The sequence below is a fragment of the Lissotriton vulgaris genome, chromosome 7, assembly GCF_964263255.1.
Source record: "Lissotriton vulgaris chromosome 7, aLisVul1.2, whole genome shotgun sequence".
In the NCBI taxonomy this organism is placed as follows: domain Eukaryota; kingdom Metazoa; phylum Chordata; class Amphibia; order Caudata; family Salamandridae; genus Lissotriton; species Lissotriton vulgaris.
Genome location: NC_141695.1, coordinates 81,582,430 through 81,608,870, shown reverse-complemented (window position 1 = coordinate 81,608,870; position 26,441 = coordinate 81,582,430). Strand labels below are relative to the sequence as shown.

The 26,441-nt window shown below is 43.4% G+C and overlaps 1 protein-coding gene across 1 annotated transcript in view; it reads right to left on the bottom strand.

The window, feature by feature from the left end:
* Positions 1–26,441, bottom strand: part of LOC147700830 (putative DBH-like monooxygenase protein 2) — a 275,994-nt gene that overhangs the window by 183,791 nt on the left and 65,762 nt on the right. Inside the window, exon 6 of the mRNA XM_086928503.1 lies at positions 5,212–5,314. Coding sequence (XP_086784629.1) covers positions 5,212–5,314 — 103 coding nt within the window. The remainder of the gene's footprint in view (positions 1–5,211; positions 5,315–26,441) is intronic.

Below are 26,441 nucleotides of genomic sequence, written 5' to 3'. Positions count from 1 at the left end.
TTTAAATACAAAACACAATCAGCTTCCCTTTATGGAGCTGAAATATGGGGACCTTATTGTAAAAAGAACTTTGAACTGGGAGGAAAATCATTTTTTAGGAAATTACTAAGTCTCCCTAGTAGAACGCCTTTAATTCCGATTGTCATGGATCTAAATATTAAACACACTGACCATCATGCATTGCTAAGACCTCTCTTATTCTGTTTGAGGATATGGTCAACTCCTGAGCTAGTTTACCATAAAGAAGGCTTATAAGAGATAATTAATAACGATCAGAGTAGGGACATCCCATGGTTTAAACATGTTGCATCATGGACGATGAAGCTGGGGTTATCTCACTACTGGGAAGAGCCCTCCCAGTTGACACCAGCCTGTATAAAATTATGAAAGGCCACTTTCGGGGTTCATATTAACCACAGTGTGCTACATAGCTCCTCTATTGGGTCTTTAACATCAAACGTTCTGCTCTTTAAAGATGCAGCACAGTTTGAACCCTCTTTGGACGAGGTACGCCCCCAACTAGTGAAATCCTTGTACATGAAGTTTAGATATGGGGTGCTCCAAACAAATGCCAACACATCAAGATGGGGCAATACTAATGAGGGCAAAAGTAGTGATTTGTGCGTATTATGCTCAAATGACAACAAAGAAAATGATCTACACGTCTAGAAACGTGAACACCAGATGTTGTAGTGAGGCAGAACGTATACTACAGACAGACACCTCACAATAGATTGGTTTCAGTGTGAGTAGATATTTATTTAATGTGAGCCTTATAAGAGCTAAAGTTGGGCTGAAACTATGACAGGTTAGGAATATGTATACTTCTGTAATTGTTTTAGAAAAATATACACCTGCACTTTATAAACTGTGTGTATTAATGGAATACTAGGATTCTAAATCGACTTAATCAAAGAGATTGTTCAAAACTGAAATTTTCACTCAAACATAATTGAATGTATAAATGGAATGAAAAAAACATGAATTTTAAAAATATTGTTTTTGTTAAATTGCCTAAGCCTATATTTTAATATATGTATGGTAATAGATACGTTCTAAAGGCGATAGTCTGGTAATATCATTGTCATTTTATTTAAATACCCCTACAGTGCTGATTTGTAATTGACATATTTACATTAACTGTATCTCAAATGAAAAGTGTTTTAAAAAATGTATCTTTTATGGTGGAAACTAACCGAAGTAAAGATTTTGATACCGATACTGAATCAAAATTACTTGGACACTATGACTGTTATGAATACTCTTTCAATGCTGTAAAGGAGCCATTGAGTGCTCTGTGCACCTGTATTGAAGGACATAAGAATAGGATTTCTAACAAAAGGGGAAACATGCTTTGGAAAATCGACTTATGACGAAACTATTTCCATCTAATGTTACAGCAGCTGAACAGAAGTCTATAGTTTGTTAAATACTAACACTGCGCTTTAGAAATCCTGTAACATTAACCTTAACATTCAAGAGTGCTCCAAGTTTAATGAACAATTACTACAACTGGAAAAATAAGATATTTTTTAAATGACAGCTTTTGAAAAAATGGAACATCAGGATATCACAATACTACTTACAGATAAGCTACAAGCAAAACTGGATGCTTTCGATAAGTGTGTATCCAAAACTGCAGAATTTGAAAATATTGTACATGTTAGCAAAAACTGTCAAGTACATTTGCACCATAATTTAACTGTGGAGGAAGGTTTAGTAAGTGATGCAAAAGCAAAGTAACTGATGTTTTAAATGTCCCAATCAGGGATGAGGTTGAATACTTGCTCATAACATTTGATCAGATAGATGCATGAAGCAGATTGGCTGTTGTGTTGTAGGTTTTGTGCTAATGAAGACGGATATGTGAGGAGCCAACAGTTTCCCTTCTCTCTAGCATATGCTGTTACTGCCCATAAATCACAAGGCTTAAGTATAGATGCAGCTTTTGTTAATATTGGAAGTACTGTATTTAAAGAATGAATGTCCTAGGTAGCATTATTGCACAATAGAACATTGTACTGATTGTTTTTGATTAAAAGAAGGTTAATCCTGATGTAAGGTGTCTGAGAGCATACAATCGGTTAAGAAGTGTATTGGCTCCTAACTTAGGACAATACCCTGTTTATGAGAAAAGGATAATCTGCCCAAAATGGAAGGTTACAAAAGAGTGTATAAATGCTGATGAAATTAAAAGACGGACGGACAAAGTAGATTCTGGTAAGAAAAGAAAACTGGAAAATGATGGAGATATTGTAGGCTGCTATATGGAAAACAGTTCAGGTGTCAACTGCTATGCAAATGTTGTTCTCAGTGTAGTTTTTCATCTAGTGAACAAAAGTCATCAAAAAACAGATACAAGTAAATGTGGTGGGGGGAATGTACCCAACCTAAACCTTATTAATCCCATCCATATTATTCTCAAAGTAGTCAAATTATGATGAACACAACTTTGTAAGAGGGAGATATGTCTTCTTGTGCCAGTTTAACTGAAATCCAGAAGAGATTCCTTTCACCTTAAATATGTAAAGAAGGTATTTAATGAAGGTCTTTGGAACTGCAATGTACAAAAGTTAAGTTTGCTTCAAACTAGTATACTGCTGCAGTTGCTGAAAGGTGTGGATCAGTGGATGACATGTACCCATCTCAAATTGAATTCTTCCAAAACGTAAATAATCATGTGCGGCAACTGGACAAATTATGACCCACTCGCCACATGGCCTGATGATCAGGAAACATCGCCTAAAGTATCAAAGGAAGTAAGAAACCTCGGAATGACTGTGGACTCCAAGCTATCAAAGAGTGTTCAAGTGGACAAACTAGCATGATCAAGCTTTGATACTATAAAAACCCAGTGAAGCATCATCCCCCACATGGGATTTCCACAGAAGCTCCAGTCTACCATCTCTCTCATTCTGTCCAAACTCGATTACGCCAATAGCATCTACCACGAGTCATCTTTAACAACTATGAAAACACTACAAAGGATTCAGAACTCTTCTGCCAGATTAGTCTTACATATAAAGCGGCAAGCCCATATCTCCCCTGACTTGAGAACCCTTCATCAGTTACTGGTTGCCAGAAGAACCACAGTTAAGCTGCTTTGTATCACCCACAAAGCAATACATGGAACAGAAATGCCATTCATCAGGAATGAAATCACAAAATACATTCAACAAAGGAACCTCTACTCTAGTATGGCAAAATCTTTCTTGAACTCTTAACCCCTGAACATAAGATCACCGGATGATATTGGGTGGGTTAAAGCCACCAAGGCACCAGTTCCTGTACACTATGATTTGCATTAATGGACCATTAACAGCAAGCTGAAGATGCAATCAATTTTCTCCAAATACCTGATCCACGGATATCCTCCTTATCTTCAGAAGACTACCCAAGAATTGGCTTTTCCTCACATAACCACAATACTCAAACATAAATATACAGACTATCCCCAAGCATTTATTTGCACTACAGATGTATACCAACATATGAGTATTGCTTTGTATAAACATGTATATTAATGATGTTTTTCAAGATATAGATATTTGTTAATTCTGCTTACAAAATGTACATATTACTTATAGTTACGTTATTCTATGTTTAACATGTATATACAAGACTGCATAAACAAGTAAATCTTTCATCATACTATTTATCTACAATTGCTTCAATATTGAATTACAAAAAATAAAAACAAATGAAATAATTTAAAGTACGACACTTGAAAGTCTAGGTTTGCTAAATGAAACTTTAATCTACATATATTACCTTCCTTATGCATATATATATATATATATATATATGCCTTCCAATGATAAATGTAACTTCATATTTATTATGTTGCTTCTCATTCAGCATATCCAATACACTACCCTAGTTCTCACCCTAAATCTCTCTACTTCCACTCTGACTCATCTCAAACCTCATTCTACTACTCTTTCCAATGCACTACCCTATTTCTCATCATATACCTCTATCAATATAAACTCGACTTCCACTCTCTCATTCCTCCCAAACCCCATACCACTAGTATGATCCCCAAAATAACCCTTTCTCGACTCTTTCCTCCTCGATCCCTCTTTGCATCATCTAATACCTCTTTTACTATTTCTTCCAGACAAACCTTTCTAACTTCTTACCTCTGACTTTCCCCCCTCCCCTTTACTCATCCCAAACCCCCTCCTTCTGCTGTGATCTCCCCCCAAAAAATTAACATGTCTACCACCCAAATGAATTTCATATTCCCCTATACTAATTCCCCACTAATCCTGTTTGGGTTTCAGAGTAGTGTGCTACCTGCCAAAAAGCACTTCAAAACATCATCAGGGGTAGCAAGCACTATATAAATGCAAGCCCTTCCCTCTTCCAACTCCCCACTACACTTTTCTACACAAATAACAAACTAACATGCCAACCACTCGAACTAATTTCATATTTCCCCATACTAACTTCCCACTAATCCTGTTTGGCTTTCAGAGTAGTGTGGTACCTGCCAAAAAGTGGTTCAAAATATCATCAGGGGTGGCAAGTACTATATAAATGCACACCCGTCCCTCTTCCATCCCTCCACTATCCTTTTATACACAAATAACAGACTAACATGCCCACCGCTAAAATTAATTTCATATTTCCCAAGACTAATTCACCATTAATCCTTTTTTAATTCTGGAGTAGCCTGCTACTCGCCTAAATGCGCTTCAACACCTCATCAGGGCTAGCAAGCGCTATATAAATGCAAACCTTTTCCCTCTAGTATCCCTCCACTATCCTGCTCAATCCAAATAACAGACTAACATATCCACTGTTCAAATTATTTTCATATTTCACTATATTTCATATTTCACTATACTTATTCATCACTAATCCTTACCACCGACAAAGCACTTTAACTCCTCGTCAGAGTTAGTAAGTGCTATATAAATGCAATTACAAAACAACACAATACAATTTAAAGTGTTGTTTATATGTTAATTTTTGTATTTCTTTTTTGCAGATTTTTCCTAAATGGGCACATTTTTACTTTGTAATTTGGTGTGAAATAAATGCTGCAGTTTACCCTATGCAGGAGTACTGTCACAATCATGGAGTTTTGAGCATTATAACCAGGAATTAAGAAACCTACAAAAGAAGCAACACCTTTCATCCCAAGTGATCTGGTTCTTGCTAAAGTCAAAAATACACTCTCATATCCCACAATCAAGTACCTACCGCTTTGCAACATAATGTTGTTATAGTGGATTTCTAGTCTGACGTAGGTTGGAGCGACACCTTTACCCAGTGGGATGCCAGCATTGCTGGGGAATGTAAATGCCTGCAGAGGAAGAAAATATATCATTATAACAAAACAGGAGACAAAAACTAAGCTGACCACATGACTGATGTTTAAAATATTTGCTCAGGAATTGTTGTATCATTTGTGAAACAGGAAAACCGGAAATGTGACATATAATGCACTTTCAAATTAAAATAATTTGACATCGATATGTGTCAGTTTGAATTATGTAATACAATTCTCTCTACAAAGAAACTGGTGCTGAAGAGGACAGAGTTTTTTACAGTGCATAGTCAAGTATTGGAAAAGGAGACTGAATTGTAGATAATAGTTAATAGTCGAAAGAGGATGCATTCTGGGAAGTGGTTTACAGCAAGAGTTGAACATCGAGGTGTCTAATATAGGAAAGAAATAGAACTGCACCAGGAGGTAAAGAACTCATCAAGAAACAAGCTATAGATAGATTGTATCATAGACTGACAAGAAAGGGGGGTTATTTCTCCTGTTCCCTAGTAGTAAAACAGGATTGCACATTAAGGACAATGCTAGACCTCAGGTTTTTAAACAACACTTCAAGATGGCAATGTTGCAAGAGGTCATCCAACTCCTGAAAAAAGTAGATTTCATGGTCACCATAGAGCTAAAGGTCACCTATCTATATTTCACAATTAATCAAAGACACAGAAAATACCTCAGATACATCATAGAGAAAGTGCACCCTTTCGCATACAATCTTGAACAAGGGTATTAATTAAATATCTAGCATCAGCAGCCAAACATCTGAGACAAGGCATAAACGTCTACTGATATTTATTTGGATAACTGGCCATTAATGGCAAACTCATAAGTCACAAAAGGCTACATAAACTGTCACCCAGATGCTCCACAAATTTGGGTTCTCAATTAACCAGGAGAATTCTTTGCCGCAGTCTGAACAGGTAAAGTTATTCTTGGGGGTGATACTGAACTTAAGGTTAGAAAGAGCTCCCCCAGAGCCAAAAACTGTCAAGGCATTAACTAAACAAACTTGCCTATACCTCGAGGCTGGAAGGGTAATTCCCAGCCAGTGAAGACAGTAATGAACCTGATGGGTATGATGCAAAAACAACAGTTGATGGACAGAATGCAGAACAATGTCATACATTCACCCCAGTACGGAGATCTGGGCCTAAATCTAATGTTTTTTGCACTCCACGCCACCCCAGTTCAGACATGGCCATATGCAAATCAGCCTTGACCCTGTGCCTCATGGGAAAAGTCCAGCCCGAACTGTCAAGCCATGTCTTCCCTGGACCAGAATCAAGCATCCTAGGATCGGTTTCTGGCTATCAGCCAGGATAGCTTGACTCCAGTGGTGCGGAGAGCACGGGACTCACGTCTGAGCATATCCGTCCCAGTCGGGGCGACAAATGCAAAAACAACAGTTGATGGACAGAATGCAGAACAATGTCATACATTCACCCCAGTACAGAGATCTGGGCCTAAATCGATAATTTTTTTGCACTACACACCACCCCAGTTCATGTCTGAAATGGGGTGGCTTGGTGAGCAAAATAATGATGGATTAAACCCAGATCTGTGACTGGGGTGAATGTTTTGCCAATGTGCAACATTCCGTCCATCATCTTGTTTATTTTGATGGCATCATGTATACTGCTCACACCACAGGTCAAGCTTCCCCTGTGTCTATTACAAGTCATCAAATGTTCAGAGATCACAGGCAGGTGTGAGAATCAAGTGGTTGTCACAGAGAGGAATCAAAAGGAAACAAGCTGGAGGAACACACACCACATTACTGTGGGGAAACCATTCAAGCTACTAATTGCAAAAGTGACCATTTCCACAGATAATTCTCACACAGGATGGGGATTACACCTGGACAATCTAAAGATCAGGGGCCTTTGTTACCCAATGGAAGAAGTGAAACACATGTAATGTAATGTAATGTATAATGTAATGTATGTATGTAATGTATGTAACACATAAACCTTCTGGAACTCAAGACAATATTCTATCACAGAAGCTCTTCCAGGTCGAGGTGCAGGTGAAGGGAAAGACAGTTTTGTTCTACTTCAACAAGCATGGAAAGTTGAAATGTTTCCACTTGTCCCAACAATTACAGGTGATATAGATATGGCAATTCAAATAGAACAATGCTGTTGATGGTTCACCTACCAGGCATACAAAATGTAGAAGCAGGCAGGCTAACCATAACCATGCACGCAAATACATCCCTCGCGTGAGAGCTATATAAAGAGGCACTGGACTTGTTCACAATTGCACAAATCGTAAGATGCCAAAACTACTTGTCCAGGTACCCACAGTCCTGAAGCTCTGTTGAAAGACTTGTCAGAGACATTTTAATACGCCTTTCCACTGATAACCCTAATAGCAATGTTTCCGGATAAATTCTGAACCTCAGATGCCAGGCAAACATGGTTTTTAGACCGAGGACATAGGTTTCCTCTCAAACACAACCTGCTCATAATGTAAAGTGGACAATTATAATACCTGGACCCACTCTAAATCTATCAACATGGCACTTGAGTACCTAGAATTTGGTCAACTTTAGCTTCCATCCAGAACAACGGAAAAACTCAAGATGCAAAAAGAGCTAGTACACACAAATGCTATAAATGGAACAGATATGTCCAATTGTGTGAGACAAAACATGTTAGTAAGCAGGACTCAGGGCATCAAAGTGCCAACATACCTATCTACTGAATAACATATGTTTCGCTCAAGTTCCACCTGACTGCAATTGCAGCGTATACTGTCAGGAAACAGTTTTTCACATCACTGGTAATAAAGCTTCCTGAAAGTTTCAAAGAAGGTAGCCCCACATAAGGCCACACCAACACCTATGTGGAATCTAAGCAACATGCTTGGTCAACTAATGACAGAAACATTTGAACCCATGTACAAAGAGGAACTCAATTCCCTAACACTAAAACAGCCTCCATAATAGTCATCACTTTTCTGCGTGGGTTCACCAAATTACAAATACACACCATCCAAGGACCCTATCCACAAACACACAAAGACAAGGTAGTTCTAAGAACCAATTCTCAGTTCATACCCAAGGTGTCACAATTCCATGTCAACCAAACAATTCAAATGACCTGCATTATTTCAAAATCCCAAAACACATGGAAAAAGAGCACCACACACATTGCATGTGCAAAGGGAGCTTTTGTACTACATCCAAGAAAGAAAGACCCCTAGAAAGGGAAAGCAGCTGTTTGTCTTATTTTCAAGAGTGACTAAGAGCATATCAGTCAGTATCTAAGGGGGCAATTGCATGATGCATAGTACAAAGAATCCGAACCTACTACTATAAAGCTGGAAAACCTTTACCCTCTAAACCAGTTCACACTCCACATGGACAATGGAGGCAGCACTGGCCTTTCTGGCAAATGTACCTAGAAATTACATATTTATGGCAGAAACATGAGCTTTTATACACTCCTTTATAAACCATTCCTGTATGAGTGTTTCAGATTCATCAGGAGGCATAGGTGGGACACAGAAAATTAATACAGCTGTTTGTTAATGTTCACAACATTTCAAACCAACACCCCCAGGGGGCAGATACCATTACAATATCAATGCACAGTATATGAATCGGGAAATTCAGACCCTTGTCTACCTCACATCTTCAAAACACTATTTTAAGAACTTCAGCTGCCATACAAGTCAGAACACTCATCAACAACTCCTTAATGTAAGGAGTTTTCCGAGAAGACTTAAAAAAAACATACATATGCCTCTTATTAAAGAAAACACAGTTGAATACTCAAGACCTTAGCAACTCCTCGAAAGACTTGAAGCTTGTGGCATCAGGCGTAACACTCTGAGATGGATGACATTGTTTCTTTCCGGGCAGAGCTTTCAAGTGGCACAAAAGACACACTTATCTGAGAGTATTCCCTTGTCCCAGGGGGTTACACAAGGTTCCATTTTGAGTACCACTCTATTCAACCTCTATGTGGGACCACTCGCTGAACGAGTGGAGCAACATAAAGAGTTGATCGTTTCCTATGGAGATGACACACAGCTAATTGTACCACTGTCACAAAATCATGATCAAGCAGCAATCCTCTTCTCTGGATGTCGAACCACTATCACAAGCTAAACGGTAGTAAAACAGAGAATATGATTGTGGGAAAGACACCAACAATATGGTCTTTGGTGTGGTGGCTTGAGTCACTAAGCCAACTACCCACCCAAAAGCATAAGTAAAAAACCTAAGAATATGGATTGATGCCGAGTTGACATTCAACAGCCAAATTCGGAAGGTAGCGGGTAAATGCTATGGGGCCATGAAAATCCTGAGAAAGACCCTGATCTTCTACCATCGAAGGCTAGGAAAACAATAGTGCATGCAGTAATAACTTCCCAATTGGATTATGGTAATGTTTTATATCTTGGCGCCACAAAAAAATGACTGTCCAAACTTGAGTGGGTGTAAAACGCAGCAGCTCGACTGGTGCTTAGTCTATCGAGAAGAGCTAACACGAAGAATGCCCTGATTGGACTGCACTGGCTACCAGTGGAAACGAGAGTCATGTTTAAGGCACTGTGCCATTGTCATCGCATTCTTACAAAGAACGGTCCTAAATAATTTCATCCACTGATAACTGAATACATCCTAGGACGGAACCTAAGATCCATGGGAAAAGCACTGGTGTCGGTACCAAGAATATATATAAGAATTGGGGCACGCTCCTTCAGATACCTTGTGGCGAAAACAGGGTACACCCTACCGATGGCCCTAATAACAGAGCCATTTGAAAGCAGATTCCACAAACAACTAAAGACCTGGTTGTTTGCTAAAAAGGAATAACGGCTAAATCAAGGAGTTCATTCATCCTGGTAGGATAAGCAGAAGAGAGTACCACCTCTTCATTTCCAATGTTTCAGCGCGGGGTTACACAGTTCGGTGTTACCAAGCACTCTTCAAATGAATAAATAAATAAATTACAGATCTATAACACACAGACCACTACTGGGAAAACTCTGGATGTCATTGATGTCAAATCCAAACTTCACAACTGAGAAGCGTGACCATCCAGGAGCACGCACTTAGGGCCCGGCCCCCCGGCCCCCCAGCCCCCGCCCCACCTCGTCTAGAGTTCATGGCGGCCGGTCAGCCCAATGGGGTGACCGGTCGCTTAGTACTTCCGGAGTATCCGGCGACACGTTTCCGGTGGGGCCGGGGGCAGGGACTGGGGACCTATTTAGGTCCCTGGGGCAGGGACCTCAGTCTCTTCGTCCTCTGCTACACCGGACCGGTTGTGGGCCCACAGAAGCGTCCCCCCTTCCCGCCTTTTTTAGTTTAACTTTCCCTCCATTTGAGTTTTTAAGGGTTTAAATTAAGGCGGAGGTTGGAGGATCCTCGTAGGGTGGCGTTTCAGCACTGCAGAGCCCGTGGAGAGAGGCGATGAGGAAAAGCGCGTCGAGGTCGAAGGCCATCTATCTCGCCAGGTAGGGAGACGGGTGTGCTCGGGGGGCCTGGGGGCAGCCACGGATTATCGGTATAGGAATGAGGGTTTGGGTCTGCTTCGGTGGTCTGCAGCTGCCGGCGGGCCCCTGGGCTCACGGGCTCCTTCCTGGGCGACGTGGGTGGGCAGAGGGGGACCGGGTGCGGGGATCTCTTTCCCTTCGTTGGCTCGTAACATCATCTCCAGCTGGGAAACTTGCTCTAACTGTGGCATTTTAAAGCAGTTGGGTAAAGTAGTGCTGCCAGGTTTTTACCAGCGCTCTATTGAGTGAAGTTAGCAAATTGGAGCCCGGCATGGGGCTAGTGCAGTCAGAACTTTCAGCTGAAATGATGCATTAACTAAAGGTTCCTGAGCTAATGCGTCATTGTTAGTTATATTTTATTTAACATAACGCGAGGCATTTGGAATGATTGTGCAGGGTGCCCTTTCCGTTGTCACTATTTAGAAGGGTGAATTTCATGATTTAGTACAATACGCACTTAGTTTTCCCCGCCAAATCTCCTTCTGGGAAATTGTAAGAGGATGGCATATAAAATGTACTTTGACAGCGGTGAAGATAGCAGTTTGAGTATGGTGCATCATGAAATAGCAATCCAAGGCTATGCTTGATTTGTTGAGAAGAGTGCGTCTTTCTCTGTAAATTGCTTTGTCTGTAATGGAAGGGACTAGTTTGTGATATTCCAATGATGCAAATCGGCCAGGCGGGCAATGGAATGGGTGCGGGTGCCTAAGCTCTGCGCCAAAATGCACGAACAGCCGTCTTTAGCTTCACAGTGCTGTGCTGAAACTTGCGCCTGGGAGAGTTGCAGGATGAATAGAGTGGGGGCAGCCCCTCCACTTATCACACAGATACGGGTAGCACCACACTTACTCACGGCCCCCATCGGTGTTGCAGTTATGTAGGACACCAACGTAGTAAGCGTAGCAAGGATTCGGCTCTATAATTGCACAGCCTGTATCTGGCTATGTTGCTCAGTGATTTCCAGCCCAGATTCAGTTATTTTATTGGCAGGCCATTATTTACTAGGGCGTTGTGCATGGATGGTTTAGTTTGGCGCGACTCGTAGGTTTTAGTTAGGCTTGTCAACCCTCTGGTGGCATTCAGTCTTGCTATAGCTTGCCTCCTTGATATCTGTGTGAAGTGATTATTTAAATGGGCCGTACATCTCACCTCAGTCGACAGTAGCAGGCATTCGCATCGTCCCACACTCTCGTGAACATCGATGACGTGCGGTTGGTTGGATTTGGCCGCTTAAAAATGTTAATAAGAAATGTTGTCCCCAGCCGTTTGGAGGTGATGAAGTGCGTGTGGGACACATGTGCTATGGTGATGGGGTGCCTTATGCGCAACTGTAATAAGGGGGATTCGTAGCACCAATTCTATGTGTATTTGCATGGCAAACGTGGTAGTGTACAGGTAATGTAGTGCCTGTTACACTCGTGCACGACAGCGAAGACAGCTTGCTTTGTCACGCTACAGGGCGCGCTCTTCCATGTTTGTAAGGCCTGGAGTGCTGCTTCACGCATGAGTAATGGCTGTACATGCCAGGTTAATTCATGCTCAGTCATGTGACGGGCACTCACTTTAATGTGCTGCCAAACGGCCAACGCTTCATACCAGGTTTGAGTCCTGGCTAGTGATCACAAAAATTATCGGTAACGCCTGTTTGCTGACGAATACCCACTTACCAAGGGGTGTAATTCTAATATGGGGCGGTCATGGTAGCTGACACTGTAGAAGGACACCATTACATGGCTTTCGGCCGGGTGGAAAGTGCCCGGCGCGTGTCTCTTTATCGATGAGCAGAGCCCCCACACACACATGTTGTATGTGCATTAGGCACCCGAGCGAAGGACCTTATTGATTATGAAGAGCCCGAAACACATGTTTAATGGTAATAAAGGGCATACCGGAGACCAATTTAATCATAGAATAGTGTCCCTTAACCCTCACCCGTGCCATGCCAAAAGGCCAGTTAATCATCTGACAGTGCTCTATAACCCGTATTTAGGGACATTACAGTGACTGCTATACCTGCTTTTAGAGATGACACTGCGTCCGATTAACACCCGTCTATGATGGTGAAGTGGATTACTAACGCAGCTTCGAAGATAAGATTATCCTGGCTTGGGAATGAAGGGTGGACTATCGTTAATCTGAATAATTAAATGGTAACTAGAAGTATGACATTCAGCTGTGCAAGCGCAACAAGGACATGGCGGCTCTATTCACAGTCCTAAAACAATGTAAGTGCCCCAGTGAACAGTCAATAATAGGACTCCCGTAGCGTGATTGGCCCCTGCATTATCCTTGTAGGAAACACAACTTCGAAACACGTGTTCAGTCTTTAAATAGCGCCTGGTTAGCACTATTAATTGAACTAGTGCTTGATACAGTGAGCTGCAGCTCTCTTACTACACGTGTGTGCGGGAAGAATATTTTGCAGTAGAATAAGGCACTAGCTATTAGTATTTTAGTAACATAATGGCGCATCTAAAAATCACATTACTGGAATCATATGTTATACAGCAGTGAGCACCATTGACAGTAGAGTCGTGTTTAATTATAAACCCCCTTTACATGATAAAAAGCGTTACCGGGAGATTCCCGTATCATATGTGTTTGCACTGCTGGGCTTTGCTCAACGGTGCCCCATGCAATAATGATGTACATGGTACTACATTTCATTTAATAAAGTTTTGGAGGGCGCTGTGCGATATGGTTGGGTCTGACTGAACTCTTTGCTCATGGTTATATGCTAGAGGCATGTAGTGACCATAGGGGATTATAATCACCAGAGTTGGCCCATTTGATTCAATGCACTCGAATGGACAGCATCTCCCGGAAAACGCAATGTCTTCAAAGTAAAGTTACAATTAGAAACATGATGGGGTAAGAATACATAGCATAAGGGCAACGTTAGTATTCAATTTTGAAGAATCTCGTTTCTAATATTGTGATGTATTGAAGGGGAGTTTTGAAATGTTTGTGTTTAGCCCTCGCGGTGTAGGTTAGTTGTGCCTCGTGGTTTGACCGAACCACGTGAGGTCATAGTTTACACAGGTAAAGACATGCATCACACTACTATTGTGCCTCGTGGAACCCGCTGTGATCATAATTTGCACACTGGGGGGGCCTGACTTGCGTGGTAATTATTGTACCACAATACTGTGTCCAACTGAACCCGTGTGTTGTAAGTTACACGACAGAGCCGTGCAGCTTACACTGTGCCTTGTGGAATCCTGAGGCTGTAGGATAATACTGGGCTTAGTCGTCAGTTTACTGGACTGGACCACGTCAACCGATATCTTTACAGGGCATACCCTGAGTCGGATGGCGTTGCCTGATTGAACCTTGTATTTCCGTTTTGCACGGACAGAACCTGGTGTAATAACAGTGTGCCGGGGAAGAGTCCTGTATGGTAGCACTGCGCCTCACTGCCCGGTGGAGTCCTGTGTGATACTATGGTACCTGGAGAAGTTCGTTATGATGAAAACACTGCTTCTTACCTGGTGGGGACCGGTGTAATAATACTATGCCTCAGTGCCCAAGGGGGTCCGGCATGACAACTCTGCTTCACTGCCCGGTGGCGTCCTGCGTGAATATACGGTGTCTGGTGGAGTCCGCTATGATAACACTGCGCGTCTATACATTGAACTGGACAACCAGTGGTACGATTATAGTAGCGCATCTCTTAGGCTTGTGTTACACAAGCCAGTCCTTGCCGTTTGAGGGTCAGGAGAACCCTAGCACTCTACTCTAGCAGGTGCTTCATTTTGCGGGGGCCACTCAATTTTGTACTAATGAGCTGACAGCCTCAGGGCATACTTTTAGAACTGGGATGGCTGCTCTGGCGGCAAGGGAGGGACCTGCATCCGACTGGAGGAAATTGGGGTGCTGGTGGTCGGCTTGTTTTGCCGTCATATCATGCTTGGGTGACTGGTAAACATTGGCTGCGATTTCGTCATGACTGTGCCTGAATTTTCTATTTCTCTCCTGCTCATTAGTGTGCCTTGTTGATGTGGAAGAGACACTGGAGAGCCTGGCGGTCGAAGAGGCGCTGCTAACTGAGTATGCCTGTCTGGCGAGGATCTTTTCCCTTTGGCGGAATGTCATGGTCAGGCAAGAGACCACGCGGGATGGAGGGCCCCGCAGGGCAGCTAAGGGCCGGGAAGGTCGCGTTGAAGCAACCCAAGGGGAATGGGCCAAGTCGCGCTCGGAGAAGGGCCGCTTGCGTCACATTCCGCACCGAATGATTTTGGTGAGTTGAGGTATCACAAGGAAGGGCCCGGAGCGCGGCCAAGAGCCTGGAATGTCTCAAGTGAGGCGGCTCATTGGGGAATGGGCCAGGTTGTGCTCAGCGAAGGGCCGTCTGAGGCACATTCCACACAGAATGGTCTCCAGTGAGGTGATGAATCACAAAGATGGAGTACAGTTAGCATGCATGTCTACGGATACTCGGGTTAGAGAAGGGGGGTCTTTCATTCAGAGCGTTGGTGGGGAAGGTGACAGACCTGTGGGCCCTGGTCACCTTTGTGGCGGTAGAAAGATCTTGGAACAGTAAAATTGACCGACGGAATGGACGGGAGTCCGCCTTGCGTACTCCCTAGGCCAGCATTTCCAGTGGGGCCGGGGGCGGAGACTGGGGACCTATTTAGGTCCCTGGGGCAGGGACCTCAGTTTCTTCGTCCTCTGCTACACGGGACCGGTGCGGGCGCGCAGAAGCATCCCCCCTTCCCGCCTTTTTTAGTTTAACTCCCACCCACCCGTCCCTTTAGCTCAATAGGTTAGAGGGGCGTGTTGCGGTAGAAAGACCTTGGAACAGTAAAATTGACCGATGGAATGGACGGGAGTCCGCCTTGCGTACTCCCTAGGCCAGCACTGAGGGAGGAGACTGTAAGCTCTCCGCTGAAAAATAAGGCTAGGGCGACAGGTTACGAGCCTCCTGGGTCCCTGGGCAGCTTGGAGGTCTGAGGGCGGGCCCCTGGTGAGGGCAGACAAGGATCAGAGGTTTGGGGCCCACTACTCATGGGCGCAAGTGCGTTGCACCTTGCGTGGATGCTCGGCAGGGAGGATGCGAGCTGGAAGGCCGCTTAGTGCTGGAGGATTAGAATCTTGCTGAAGAAGATATGAAAAGTCAATAATAAAATTGTGTTGATATAACTGTGAATAATGAATTTGAAATGCCTTGTCACGTTTATGAAATGTCAAATATTAAACATGGCCGTTTTTACACCCACGCAAATCTCTGTCGATGATTTAATGTGGGTATCAGGTTATCAGGAGGGAGCAGGGAGCATGCTGGGGGATCCGGGTCCTATGGATTCCGTCCAGGTAGTGGCACTAAATTAGAAATAATCTCAAATTGGATTGACCGTAAAAGCACAGTAGACCAGAATGAGATTGCTACACTAACTGCTACCTTCGATACAGTGAATCCCGACACACTAATCCTAGGGCATTAGGAATCCGGAAAAAAGGGCAAAGCTCTCACTTTGGTCCAGTCTTACCTTTACAACAGAACAAATCTCATCCATTGCTGAAAAAAATAAAGAGTAAAATCAGGAGTCTCTCTAGACTCAATCATCTCACCCATGCTTTTCAACTTCTAAAGGAAATCGGTTTCTATTCACATGCTATAACATTGCAGATGACGCATATAACTTCTTAAATTGGAATGTCCCAAAGATATTGGAAAATCCAAAATCTTTAGTTGTCTCTGGGCCATTGACCAATGGTTGACATGGGGCCAAATTAAGCTCATTGCATCCAAAACTTAAATAATCCCCTGTGGCGACTGAAAAACATATCACCTTCTCTGTGCCTGGCCTGGTGACAATCACCAAAAACATTGAATGAGGTAAGAAATGTCATAACTACCATGGATCCAAAGCTGATCAATAATGCTGGAGTGAATATGGTAGCAGCACCAAGATTTCTTCAATAAAAACACTGTAAAACATCTTCCTTTACCTATGATTCCCCACAAGGTCAAAGCGGCAATCTATCTTGTCCTATGAAAACTAGGTTATGCTAATGGTCTATGTCACAGCTTACCTTTATCAACCATGAGAAGATTACTAAGAATTCAGAACTCTGCTGCTAGAATACAGCTACATATAAAGCCACAAGCACAAATCTACCCTGCCTTGTGGGCCTTACACTGGTTACCAGCTGCAAAAAGATCCTCTTTTAAGCTACGTGTATCACCCACAAAGAAATTCATGTCAAAGGACCAGTAGGATCTGCTTACTATGGTTACCCCCACTTTTTGCTGGTGTTTCCCTGTTTCTCGACTTACGTCAGCCTGGGGCCCTGCTAACCAGGACCCCAGCCTAGCTGCTTCCTCTCTAAATTGATTGCATGTACATTAGGTACACTCCAGATTGGTTACTGGGTTACCCTTGTAAGTCCCTAGTATATGGTGCCTTAGGTGCTAAGGGCATAGGTACCCCAGAGGCCTACCAGGGGCTGAAGCATGTATTAGGCCACCGTTGGGAAGCGTTCCAAAATGACACCACAGGTCTGCTACTTCAGCTTGGGTAAGGTGGTGCATGCACCCCTTACTAAGATAGAGGTTACCTGTATCTACCTTTAATAACAGACACATATACACATATAAGTCACTCCTATGGCAGGCCTTAAGAATCCTGAAGGCAGAGTTCTTAGTTTTGGGTGAGTGGGTGCCCATGCATGAGCAGGACCCCGATGCAGCTTTCAGAATCTATTCTCTGAGGCTGTTCTGTGATGCAGCAAGACCATATACTCTTAAGTGCATTATTACCTTGCAGTAAATGCTAACTTTGGAATGGCTGCATCAAAACATGTCGTGTTTGGTGTCAAACACTTTGGAATCCTACCCCCCGCCAGTCCTGGCAGCAGGGGTAGAATGCCACCCTTCTAGAGGGAGAATACATGCACACATTTACCTGACTGGTGATAGTTTAAAAGAGCCCCGGCAGCACAAAAGGGATGCTGCAGCCACAGACACGAGTCTGACCTCCTGCTGCTGGACGAAACTCCATCAGGGGAGGCCTGGACAGTAGGTTTCCTGTCACAGGGAGATGTAACCACCTCCCAGACAGGCTTTAGTGTATTGGGGCTGGTTGTATGCATTCAGTGTATGCTTTTCAGACAGTGCTGGGGGCACACTTGGTGTCACTGTGCATACCCCAGTTCAAACCAGTTGCAGGGGCACTCAGCCCCTGCTCTGGCATAAAACTAGACAAACGGAAAGGGGTGTAACCACCCCTCCCTGGGTCCTCCCATAGGTGGGACCCGAGAGTAAGTCCAACCCCTGAACTTAGTATAAGTACAGGAACCCAGTCCTTAGGATGTTAGATTATACCGGGAGGAAACTCTGCAACACATATCCTGGAACATCAACATTCTATTTCGATTAGAAGATGGAAGAATTTCCCTTGGGGTCAAGGAGTGACTCCCCTGTTCAAACAGGCACCAAGAAGCATCTTGCTGGTCTGCATTTCCGATGCTCCCCCTAAACCCCAAAGTATCTGCGACTCAGGACATGGACTTCCAGACTTCGCAGAGGCCGACATGAGATCCCAGCAAAGCTGAAACCCGCAGCCCACACAAGAGATGTGGGACCGGAACTCCCAGACACTATGCACATTTGCTAGTGCATCCACTTCCCAAGCTTTTCCAAAGTTGTGCATTGGATGACTCTTAGTCCAATCCCCGAGCACCATCTGCACCTAAGATTGTGGGCCTTAACTCCATGAGTGTACCGTCAGCCCTCTTCTATCATTCTAGCTCGAGACCCCTTTGCGATCCCTGGGCCGTTGACTGGTGGGTCACCATGAAGGTAACTCTTCTTTCCTTTGGGCTTTCCTGTGCCCCAACCCCCTCCAACGGGTGAATCCCTCAGACCTTGCTGGTCTGCACCAAAGCTAATCTCTGCTTTCTGCATGGGTTGCTGTTGCCAAGGCTTGTTGGGACCAATCCGGAATCCGACACTGCAGCACTCGACATCCATTGTGGGACAGCTCGAATCCAGCACCTGGTTGTCATTGACGCCTCCTGGTCCTCGTGGCTGAAGAGTCAAGCTTCACCTTCTTCACCTGCAAGCACCCGACATCGTTGGGCATCCGCTCATCGCCTTTCTGGTCACTGGCAAGTGACCTATACTCTGTCATTTCTGTTTTCAGGTTCTACACATCTCCGATCCAGGCTGGGATCCACCCAGACACTTTCCACTTGGACTTGAAGCAGTTTGCAGCAGCTCTCCATTGAAATCGACGACGAAGCCCGACATGAAAAGACACCTATGCACCTGGCTTCGTTGGGTGAGGTAACTCAAGTACTCCGGTGCTCCCACCTGTGTTGAATCTAGAACCTCCTAGTTCTAAATGGGTTTCCTCCAAGTCCTCTTCTAAGTGGCCTCTTTCTTTAAAATTCCAACCGCAACTTTCCCAATAGAAGTTAATGGTGATGTGCGGCTGTGTTCAGACACTGCACGCATCACTTGTGGGTTCCCTGTGTCACTGCCTAGGGTGGTTCCTGGTGGCCCCAGTGGTTCTAAAGGCTTTAGGCCTTGTATCTATGTCAGTCGAGGTTCTTATATCACTTACTTAGTATATGGTTTGGTACGCCCCTGGGCCTTAACGTATATTGTGCTAATTTACTGTGTGCTAAAGAAGTTACCTGTGTGAACTTTTGCCGCTAGCCTCATAAATAGACTAGAGGGATGTGTTTAGAATAAATACATATATTTTATATATATACCTGGTGTGGTTCTCCTTTCATTTGGTTATTCGCAAGATTATAGACTGGTAAAACAAGCTGCTTTACATTCCTTCAAGACTTAGCTTGAAGGCTGCTCTCCACAGCTACCACTAGTATAGCTTTCTATATAGGTTGTCTTTAAACCTACCATCAATAAGGGTTGTTTGGACTTGTGCAAGTTGCCCACTAGAATAGTGGACAGCATATGCCAGGCCAACTATTCTCACACATAGAACAAAAAAACCTACAATTGAGAATGGCAGCCTGCTTTAATATCCCAGACTATACAAAAGAAGACATGTATATAACATCTTTCTCTGTCCAAGCAGTTATCCACTTACAACATAAAAAGTTCAGAAAATTAGTCAAAACCCTTCCCTATATCACCACTATACTCACAACACAACTATGTATCCCAACAATATGTACAATGGGTTTCAAACCTCTGCTGTGTGTATATATATTTGTATATATGTGTTGTTTTAGTGAAAAAAACTGACCATGTCATCAATGATGTAATTTGTGACATCAACAGTGCATTGCGGAGGTGCGAGTTATAGTTAGCTCAACTAACTATAATGGACAAATTTCTCTGTGGTTTTTCAGTGAATTTCTAAGGTTTTTTTTTATTCTAATTTCTAACTATAACATCCCTGAAACCGCCGTTTTTTCAGTGAACTTCAAAGGTTTTTCAGTGAACTTCAAAGGTTTTTTAAATGCTAATTTCTAACTACGCCTACATAGGTAGGACATGTGCAGAAAGAGGAAGAAATGCGCAGAAAGAAGCAAGAGAAATGCAGAAAGAACCAACTGATGTGCAGAAAGAGGCCCTATTGTAAAGTCATCCTGTGCCCCCAACATTTTGCTGTTGGGTACTGGTAGTAACTGGCTCTGCCAAACCAGGCCTAGAGCCAGTGCCATGCTAAAAGACACTTGGAATTCAATGAAAACACCTACATACACTTGGGTACACTATGAGTTGGGGTACCCCCATTATTGGCATGACCTTCCTCCCCATCTACCTCCGTCTGACCCAAGACCACCTCTCCTTCATGAAGCAACTCAAGACCTGACTGTTCGAGCAGTAGCGGAACCCCCTCCCCCAAGCGCCTTGAGACCCTCCGGGTGAGTAGCGCGCTATACAAATATCTTGATTGATTGATTGATTGAAAGGCACTAGTATATAATAGGGCAGGGGGATTAAAACTACCTCTAAGTCAGAGGTGCAGAAACATGCTTCTTTAACTGGTAGCATTTGCAGTGTGGTAGAGAAAGGGTGCTTGGCCTAGGACCAGCTCTCAGGAATTCTGCTGCACGAGGACTTTTTGGCCCCCAAGTCCCTCAGGAGTAAAATGGACTTAATCCCCCATCCCGTAGTCTGCCAGAAGATACGGTTGCAGAGTGGTGGAGAAAGGGGGCGTTGCCTCTGAAGACATAGTAGCAATCCTACTGTGTGGGACTTACTGAAGGTAACAAGAGGTTGAATTGGCCCCAAGGACATCCTTGGGGACCACACATATGTATATATATTTTTTTCAGAAAAAAAACAAAGGTTATAGTGACGTTATAGTTAGGCGTAAGTTTTACTCATACAACACCAGAGAAATTCAGCAGTTATAGTTAGATGAGCTAACTATAACTCTCGCCCCCACAATGCACTGCTCATGGTCTCACATATTATATCACTCATGACATGATCAGTGACACCACTGATGACATCACTGATGACATCTCAAATGACTGTGAGTGTTTTAAAAACATTCATGAGAGTTAAATATATACATCAAGATGTATTAGTGAATCACTATTTGTATGAGTACCTGCATGGATGATTCAGTGGTTGCGTGACAGATTGCATAAGTGAGGGATTAGGTGTCTCACTAAATGTATAGGTGAGTGTCTAGTTGTGTGAATGTTTGTAACAGTCAGTTAGTTGGTGTCTAAGTGGCTGTATGGGTGTGTGAGTGGGTACATGAGTAGCTGTATCAGTGAGTAATTGGTTGTCCGAGTTCATGTATGGGTGTCTGAGTTTCTGTGTGGGTAGGTAGGTGAGTGTGTGTGTGTGTGTGTGTGTGTGTGTGTGTGACTGCCTGCATGGATGAGTGAGTCAGTGGCTGTATGGGTTATTGTTTGCATGCGTGAGTGGCAGTATGGGTGAGTGAGTGTTATATGGTTATATGGGTAAGTGAGTGGATGTGTTAGTGATATATGGGTGAGTAACTGGGTATATGAAAGGTAGTATAGGTTAGTGAGGTGGTATGCAAGTGATTGTATGGGTGAGTGAGTGAATGTGAGAGTGACTGTATGGGTGAGTGTGTGCTTGTATCAGTAACTGTTTAGGAGAGTGAGTATGTGTTAGTATGTATATGAGTAGGTATGTGAGCAGCTCTATGGGTGACTGACTCAGTGTGTGAGTGGCTTTATTAGTGTATGAGGGGATATGTTAGTGACTGTATTAGTGAGTGAATGGGTGTATAAGTCACTGTATAGGTGTGTGAGTAGAGTTGTGTATAGATCTATGAATCAGTGAGTGGGTGTGCAAATACTGGTATGGGTCTGCGAAATTTTTTCTTAAGGGTTATGTGGGATTATGTGTATGAAAGATTACATTGGGGTGTGAGCGGGTGCATTAGCAATTTTCTGGATGATATCATGAGTGATGACTTTTGAAATGTCATCAGTGCGGTCATCGGTGATATAGCTGACCATGTCATGAGTGATGTAATATGTGAAGTCATAAGCACAACATTACTAATGACATGAGCATTTTTCAAAAGTTTCTGAGTGTTAAGTATGTATATTGATATTATATATATATATATATATTACCTGCTGGCGGTCGCCAGTAGGTATATATAGTTAGGATTTTTTTGAATAGGGATTTCTGAAAATTCTATGTTGAACAACTTTGGCGTTGATGGACGGAATTGGCTGACATTTTCAGGAAAATGGCACATTTTGTTTCTGAGCGTCCCCTAAAAGTTTGGGGGGGTTTCGTCAAGCGGGGGCTGAGAAAAAAGGGGGTCCCAAAACGTGTTTTTAACATTGAGTTTTTCATAGGGCGGTTGGACTCACTTTTAGCTCGAACGGCTGAATGGATTTCTATGAAACTTGGCAAAATTGTAGAGACTGTTTGCCCGATGTGCCTTTGCTAGGTCTCAAGATATGTGCTCCAGTGGATTTTGAGAAATTAACGTTCAAAAAAATATATATATCTGTGACAGCGTCCCGGTTAGCGCCCCGGTTCGCGTACCAGACGCGTAACGGAACTTCGCGAGGAGAAGCGGATTGGCTCTCCGGTGACTGTCAACATTCTAAACAGTCCGGAGCGGCCGCCATCTTGTCTCTCGGTAGGATCGAGAGACAAGAGGTGGAAATAAACAAAGGGGGTAATGAATGAAAGGGGGCAAGGTAGACCCCTCCTGACCCCCTAGGATTGATGTGGGGGCTATTAAAGGGCCCTGCGGGGCAAAAAAAATAAAAAAATGTTTTTCGATTTTTCACGGTGGAAGCGCTACCCGGTACGTGAACCGGGTAGCTCACCGGTAGCGTAACGGGAGTCCGCCATCATGTGTTTCGGACAAATTTAGTCACAAGATGGAGGATAAACAATGTTGGGAATGGGTATAAGGGGCCACGGGAGAGATATCCTGACCCCCTAGGTTTTCTGAGGGTGGCTGAGGAGGCCCATATATGTAAAAAAAATAACCTTTTTTTTCAAATTTTCGCACGGTTAGCGCCCGGTCCGCGCACCGGGTAGCATTCCGGAAAGCGTAAAAAGGGCAAAACCAAGGGAAACAGTAAAATATTATTTTAGAGTGCTTTGAGGTAGGGTAGCTCAGAATAGAGCTGTTGTGTTGTGTGGGTGATGTAAGTACCAACATGTAGGTACCAATGAAGAGTCTAAAATTCAATGTACACCGTCTCCTCTGTAGATATTTTGTATGTTCAAGTAATTAGCAATTAATATGGACACATTTGATCAAATAGTTTTTAAAGCTATATCAGTAGAGATAATGCGCTGTAGGGGTGAAGTTGATACAGGTTCTTCTGAGTTTTTATCAGTGAAGTTATCTTTGGGCAGTGTATAGTATCAGGCAGGAACTAGAAAAAAAGAAGAACTGCATGTAATGAAGCCTAACTCAATCCATAACTATAACTGAGGGACAGTACATAACTAACAGAAAACGTTTTTTAAAAATAACTTTAGCTGCACAACATATTTCCCCTTAGAAACTATCAACTTACCTGTGGCAAAGTGTTCCAGGTTTCCCTGCAAATGGTTCTTAAATGTACCTCAGGGAGTACCAGTCAAAATGGCTGTCTTTCCCTCTTATTTTTCATATATATTCATGTAGCAAACCAATCAAATGTCAGCACATAAAAATACAACTTGAAAGTAATGTTATCATTGGTTGAAAATGTCAACTCTTTCTAATGTGTTTTTGCCATGTAATTTAGCTCAGGATATTTAGACAGGGCTACAACTTGAATGGCTCGATGGAATTCCATCAAATTTGGGAAAATGGTAGGGACTGGTATGTAGTAGGGACTATTCCAAATTTGGTGAAAGTGTCTCCATTGCTTTTTTTGTAAATTAACTTCCCACATTTTTTTTTGCTGCGTGTGCCGTTGCGCGCCCCGGTTCGCGCACCGGGTAGCTTACCGGCAGCGTAATGGGAGTCCGCCATCTTGTGTTTCGGTCTAATTTGGACACAAGATGGAGGATAAACAATGCTGGGATTTTGTAAAAGGGGGCAAGGGAGACATATCCTGACGCCCTAGGTTTTGTGAGGGTGGATGAGGAGGCCCATATATGCCACACAAAAAAAATCTAATTTTCGCGCGGTTAGCACCCGGTGCGCGAACCGGGTAGCGCTCCGGAAAGCGTAAATCGTGAAAATTAGTGAAAAAAGTTACATTTTAAATTTATTTAGAGTGATCATAGTTAGGGTAGCTCTGAAAAGAGCTTTTGGGTTCTGTGGAAGCATTAGGTACTTATAAGTAGGTACCAATACACAGTCTTAAATTCTGGATGCAAACTCTGTTCCCCTCATCTGAGAAGTGCACACCATCTCCTCTGTAGATATCTTGCATGTAGTAACGCAAGTTATTGTTGTAGATGGAGCCCATTCCATGGTCTCCAATGTAAGCTGAAACAGACTCATTTACATGCTTCCTCGCTTTCTCAATTTGTGGACAAAATTGATTGGACCACCTCCATTTCTGTCTTTGGCATATATTTGAATACACCAAGGCAGTTTGAGGAAAAAGTGCCATCAATTGCTCAAAGGTGTCCTTTAAAAGCATTTCCAGACCTACCCCAGTCAAAGTGCATAGGTAATTTCCACCACAGTGCACAATTAACAAGTCAGGGTGAGGCAGATGCAAAAAGGTTTTCACCACTGATATCAATTGATGAGATCTCAATCCTCTCTGGCCAATCCACTTGATGTCCACATTTTGTAAATTGAGGTTGTGTAAATTTCTGTTATCAGCATACCTGTGAGCCCAGTGGATGTAACTATGTCCAAGAATCCAGACAGAAAACATGGTGAGAGGCGGTTCTGCTGCAGTCAGATGAAGTGTGGGAATGAAATGGCAGTTGAAACAGTAGGAGTTTGTAAAGAAAAAAAACTGTGGAGTTTCAGTGCTAACGATTCAGTAGCAGTGATTGGTGGATTTCGATTGCTGAAAACAGAAAGTTAGGGTGCATGGATGTGTTCTTTGAAAGATGTAATTTGAATGGTTAAGAAAAAATCATTTTAAGAAACATTGCACTGGATAAGCAGGTGTACTGAGAGTTCAGAGTTCAGTTGAAACATTGTTGTGTGAACTTGTAAACATGAGATGTCTGTCAGGAGGTAGTTGCAATGGAAAAAAGGCAGAAAGGGCAGAGGGGGGAAGGCTGTTGATTTGAAAAAAGTGAGGTGTTAGACCTGACATCATTGGCTTGAGTCTCTCCTCCATTTTTTCTGTTTGCCTCTACTGTGTTACGATGTTTTGCTGGTATATGCTTTGGGCGCCGTGTCACTGCTGATCAGTGCCATAGCGCAAGTGCTCCCTATGTTAAAATGATGTATCTATTGTATCCATGTTTGGCTTATTTGGTTTACTGTCAGTCCCTAGTCTAGTGCACCAGGAGTGCCAGGGCTTGTAAATACAAATGCCGCTCGTGGGCTTGCAGCACGTGTTGTGCCACCCACAGGAGCGGCCTTGTAAACGAATGTCTACGGGTCGGTCATTGCGAGACCCACGTGCAGTCCTGCACTGTCACGTCGGCTGCGCAGGTATACCTACCTGCCAGCCCCTCCAACCTTCCCTTAGCATCATGTTAGTCACCCCTATGGTAGGCCCGTGGGCAGGGTGCATTGTAAGTGTAAGGTAGGACAAGCCTGACCAAGTTGGCATGTCCTGATAGTGAAGTGCCGCCATCTTAGGGCTTCACTATTGCGAGGTAGCCTGCTCTCCGTTGGATAGAATGGGCCGCCGGGATTATTAACGCTATAATCCTAGCTGGCTCGGGGAGCATGGTGCAATGTCGAGTTTGGTATCCCTGAACTCGGGGTTTAATTACGCATCCGTTGGTGTGGATGGTTTTTGGACTCTGGGTTTGAAAATAGCACTTTTAGAAAGTGTCTAGTTTCTTGTCTAACCATATCTGGTCTCTGCTGGTCTTGCGTGTGTGTGACAGGAGCTGGGTGGCTCCAAGAGGTCTGGATGAGTCAGTGTGGGATGAGTGGGACATTACGTTGAGAGTAGGGGGAGAGTAGTTGTTGATAGCCTGCCTTGCCTGATACAATGCTGGCTCCACCTCCTGCCGAGCGACTGATGGCTCTGTACCTGCCATGGACGATCCTAGCCCCACCTCCTGCCAGGAGGCCGCGTCAGTGTCTAGGCTAGCCCACTCTAGGGC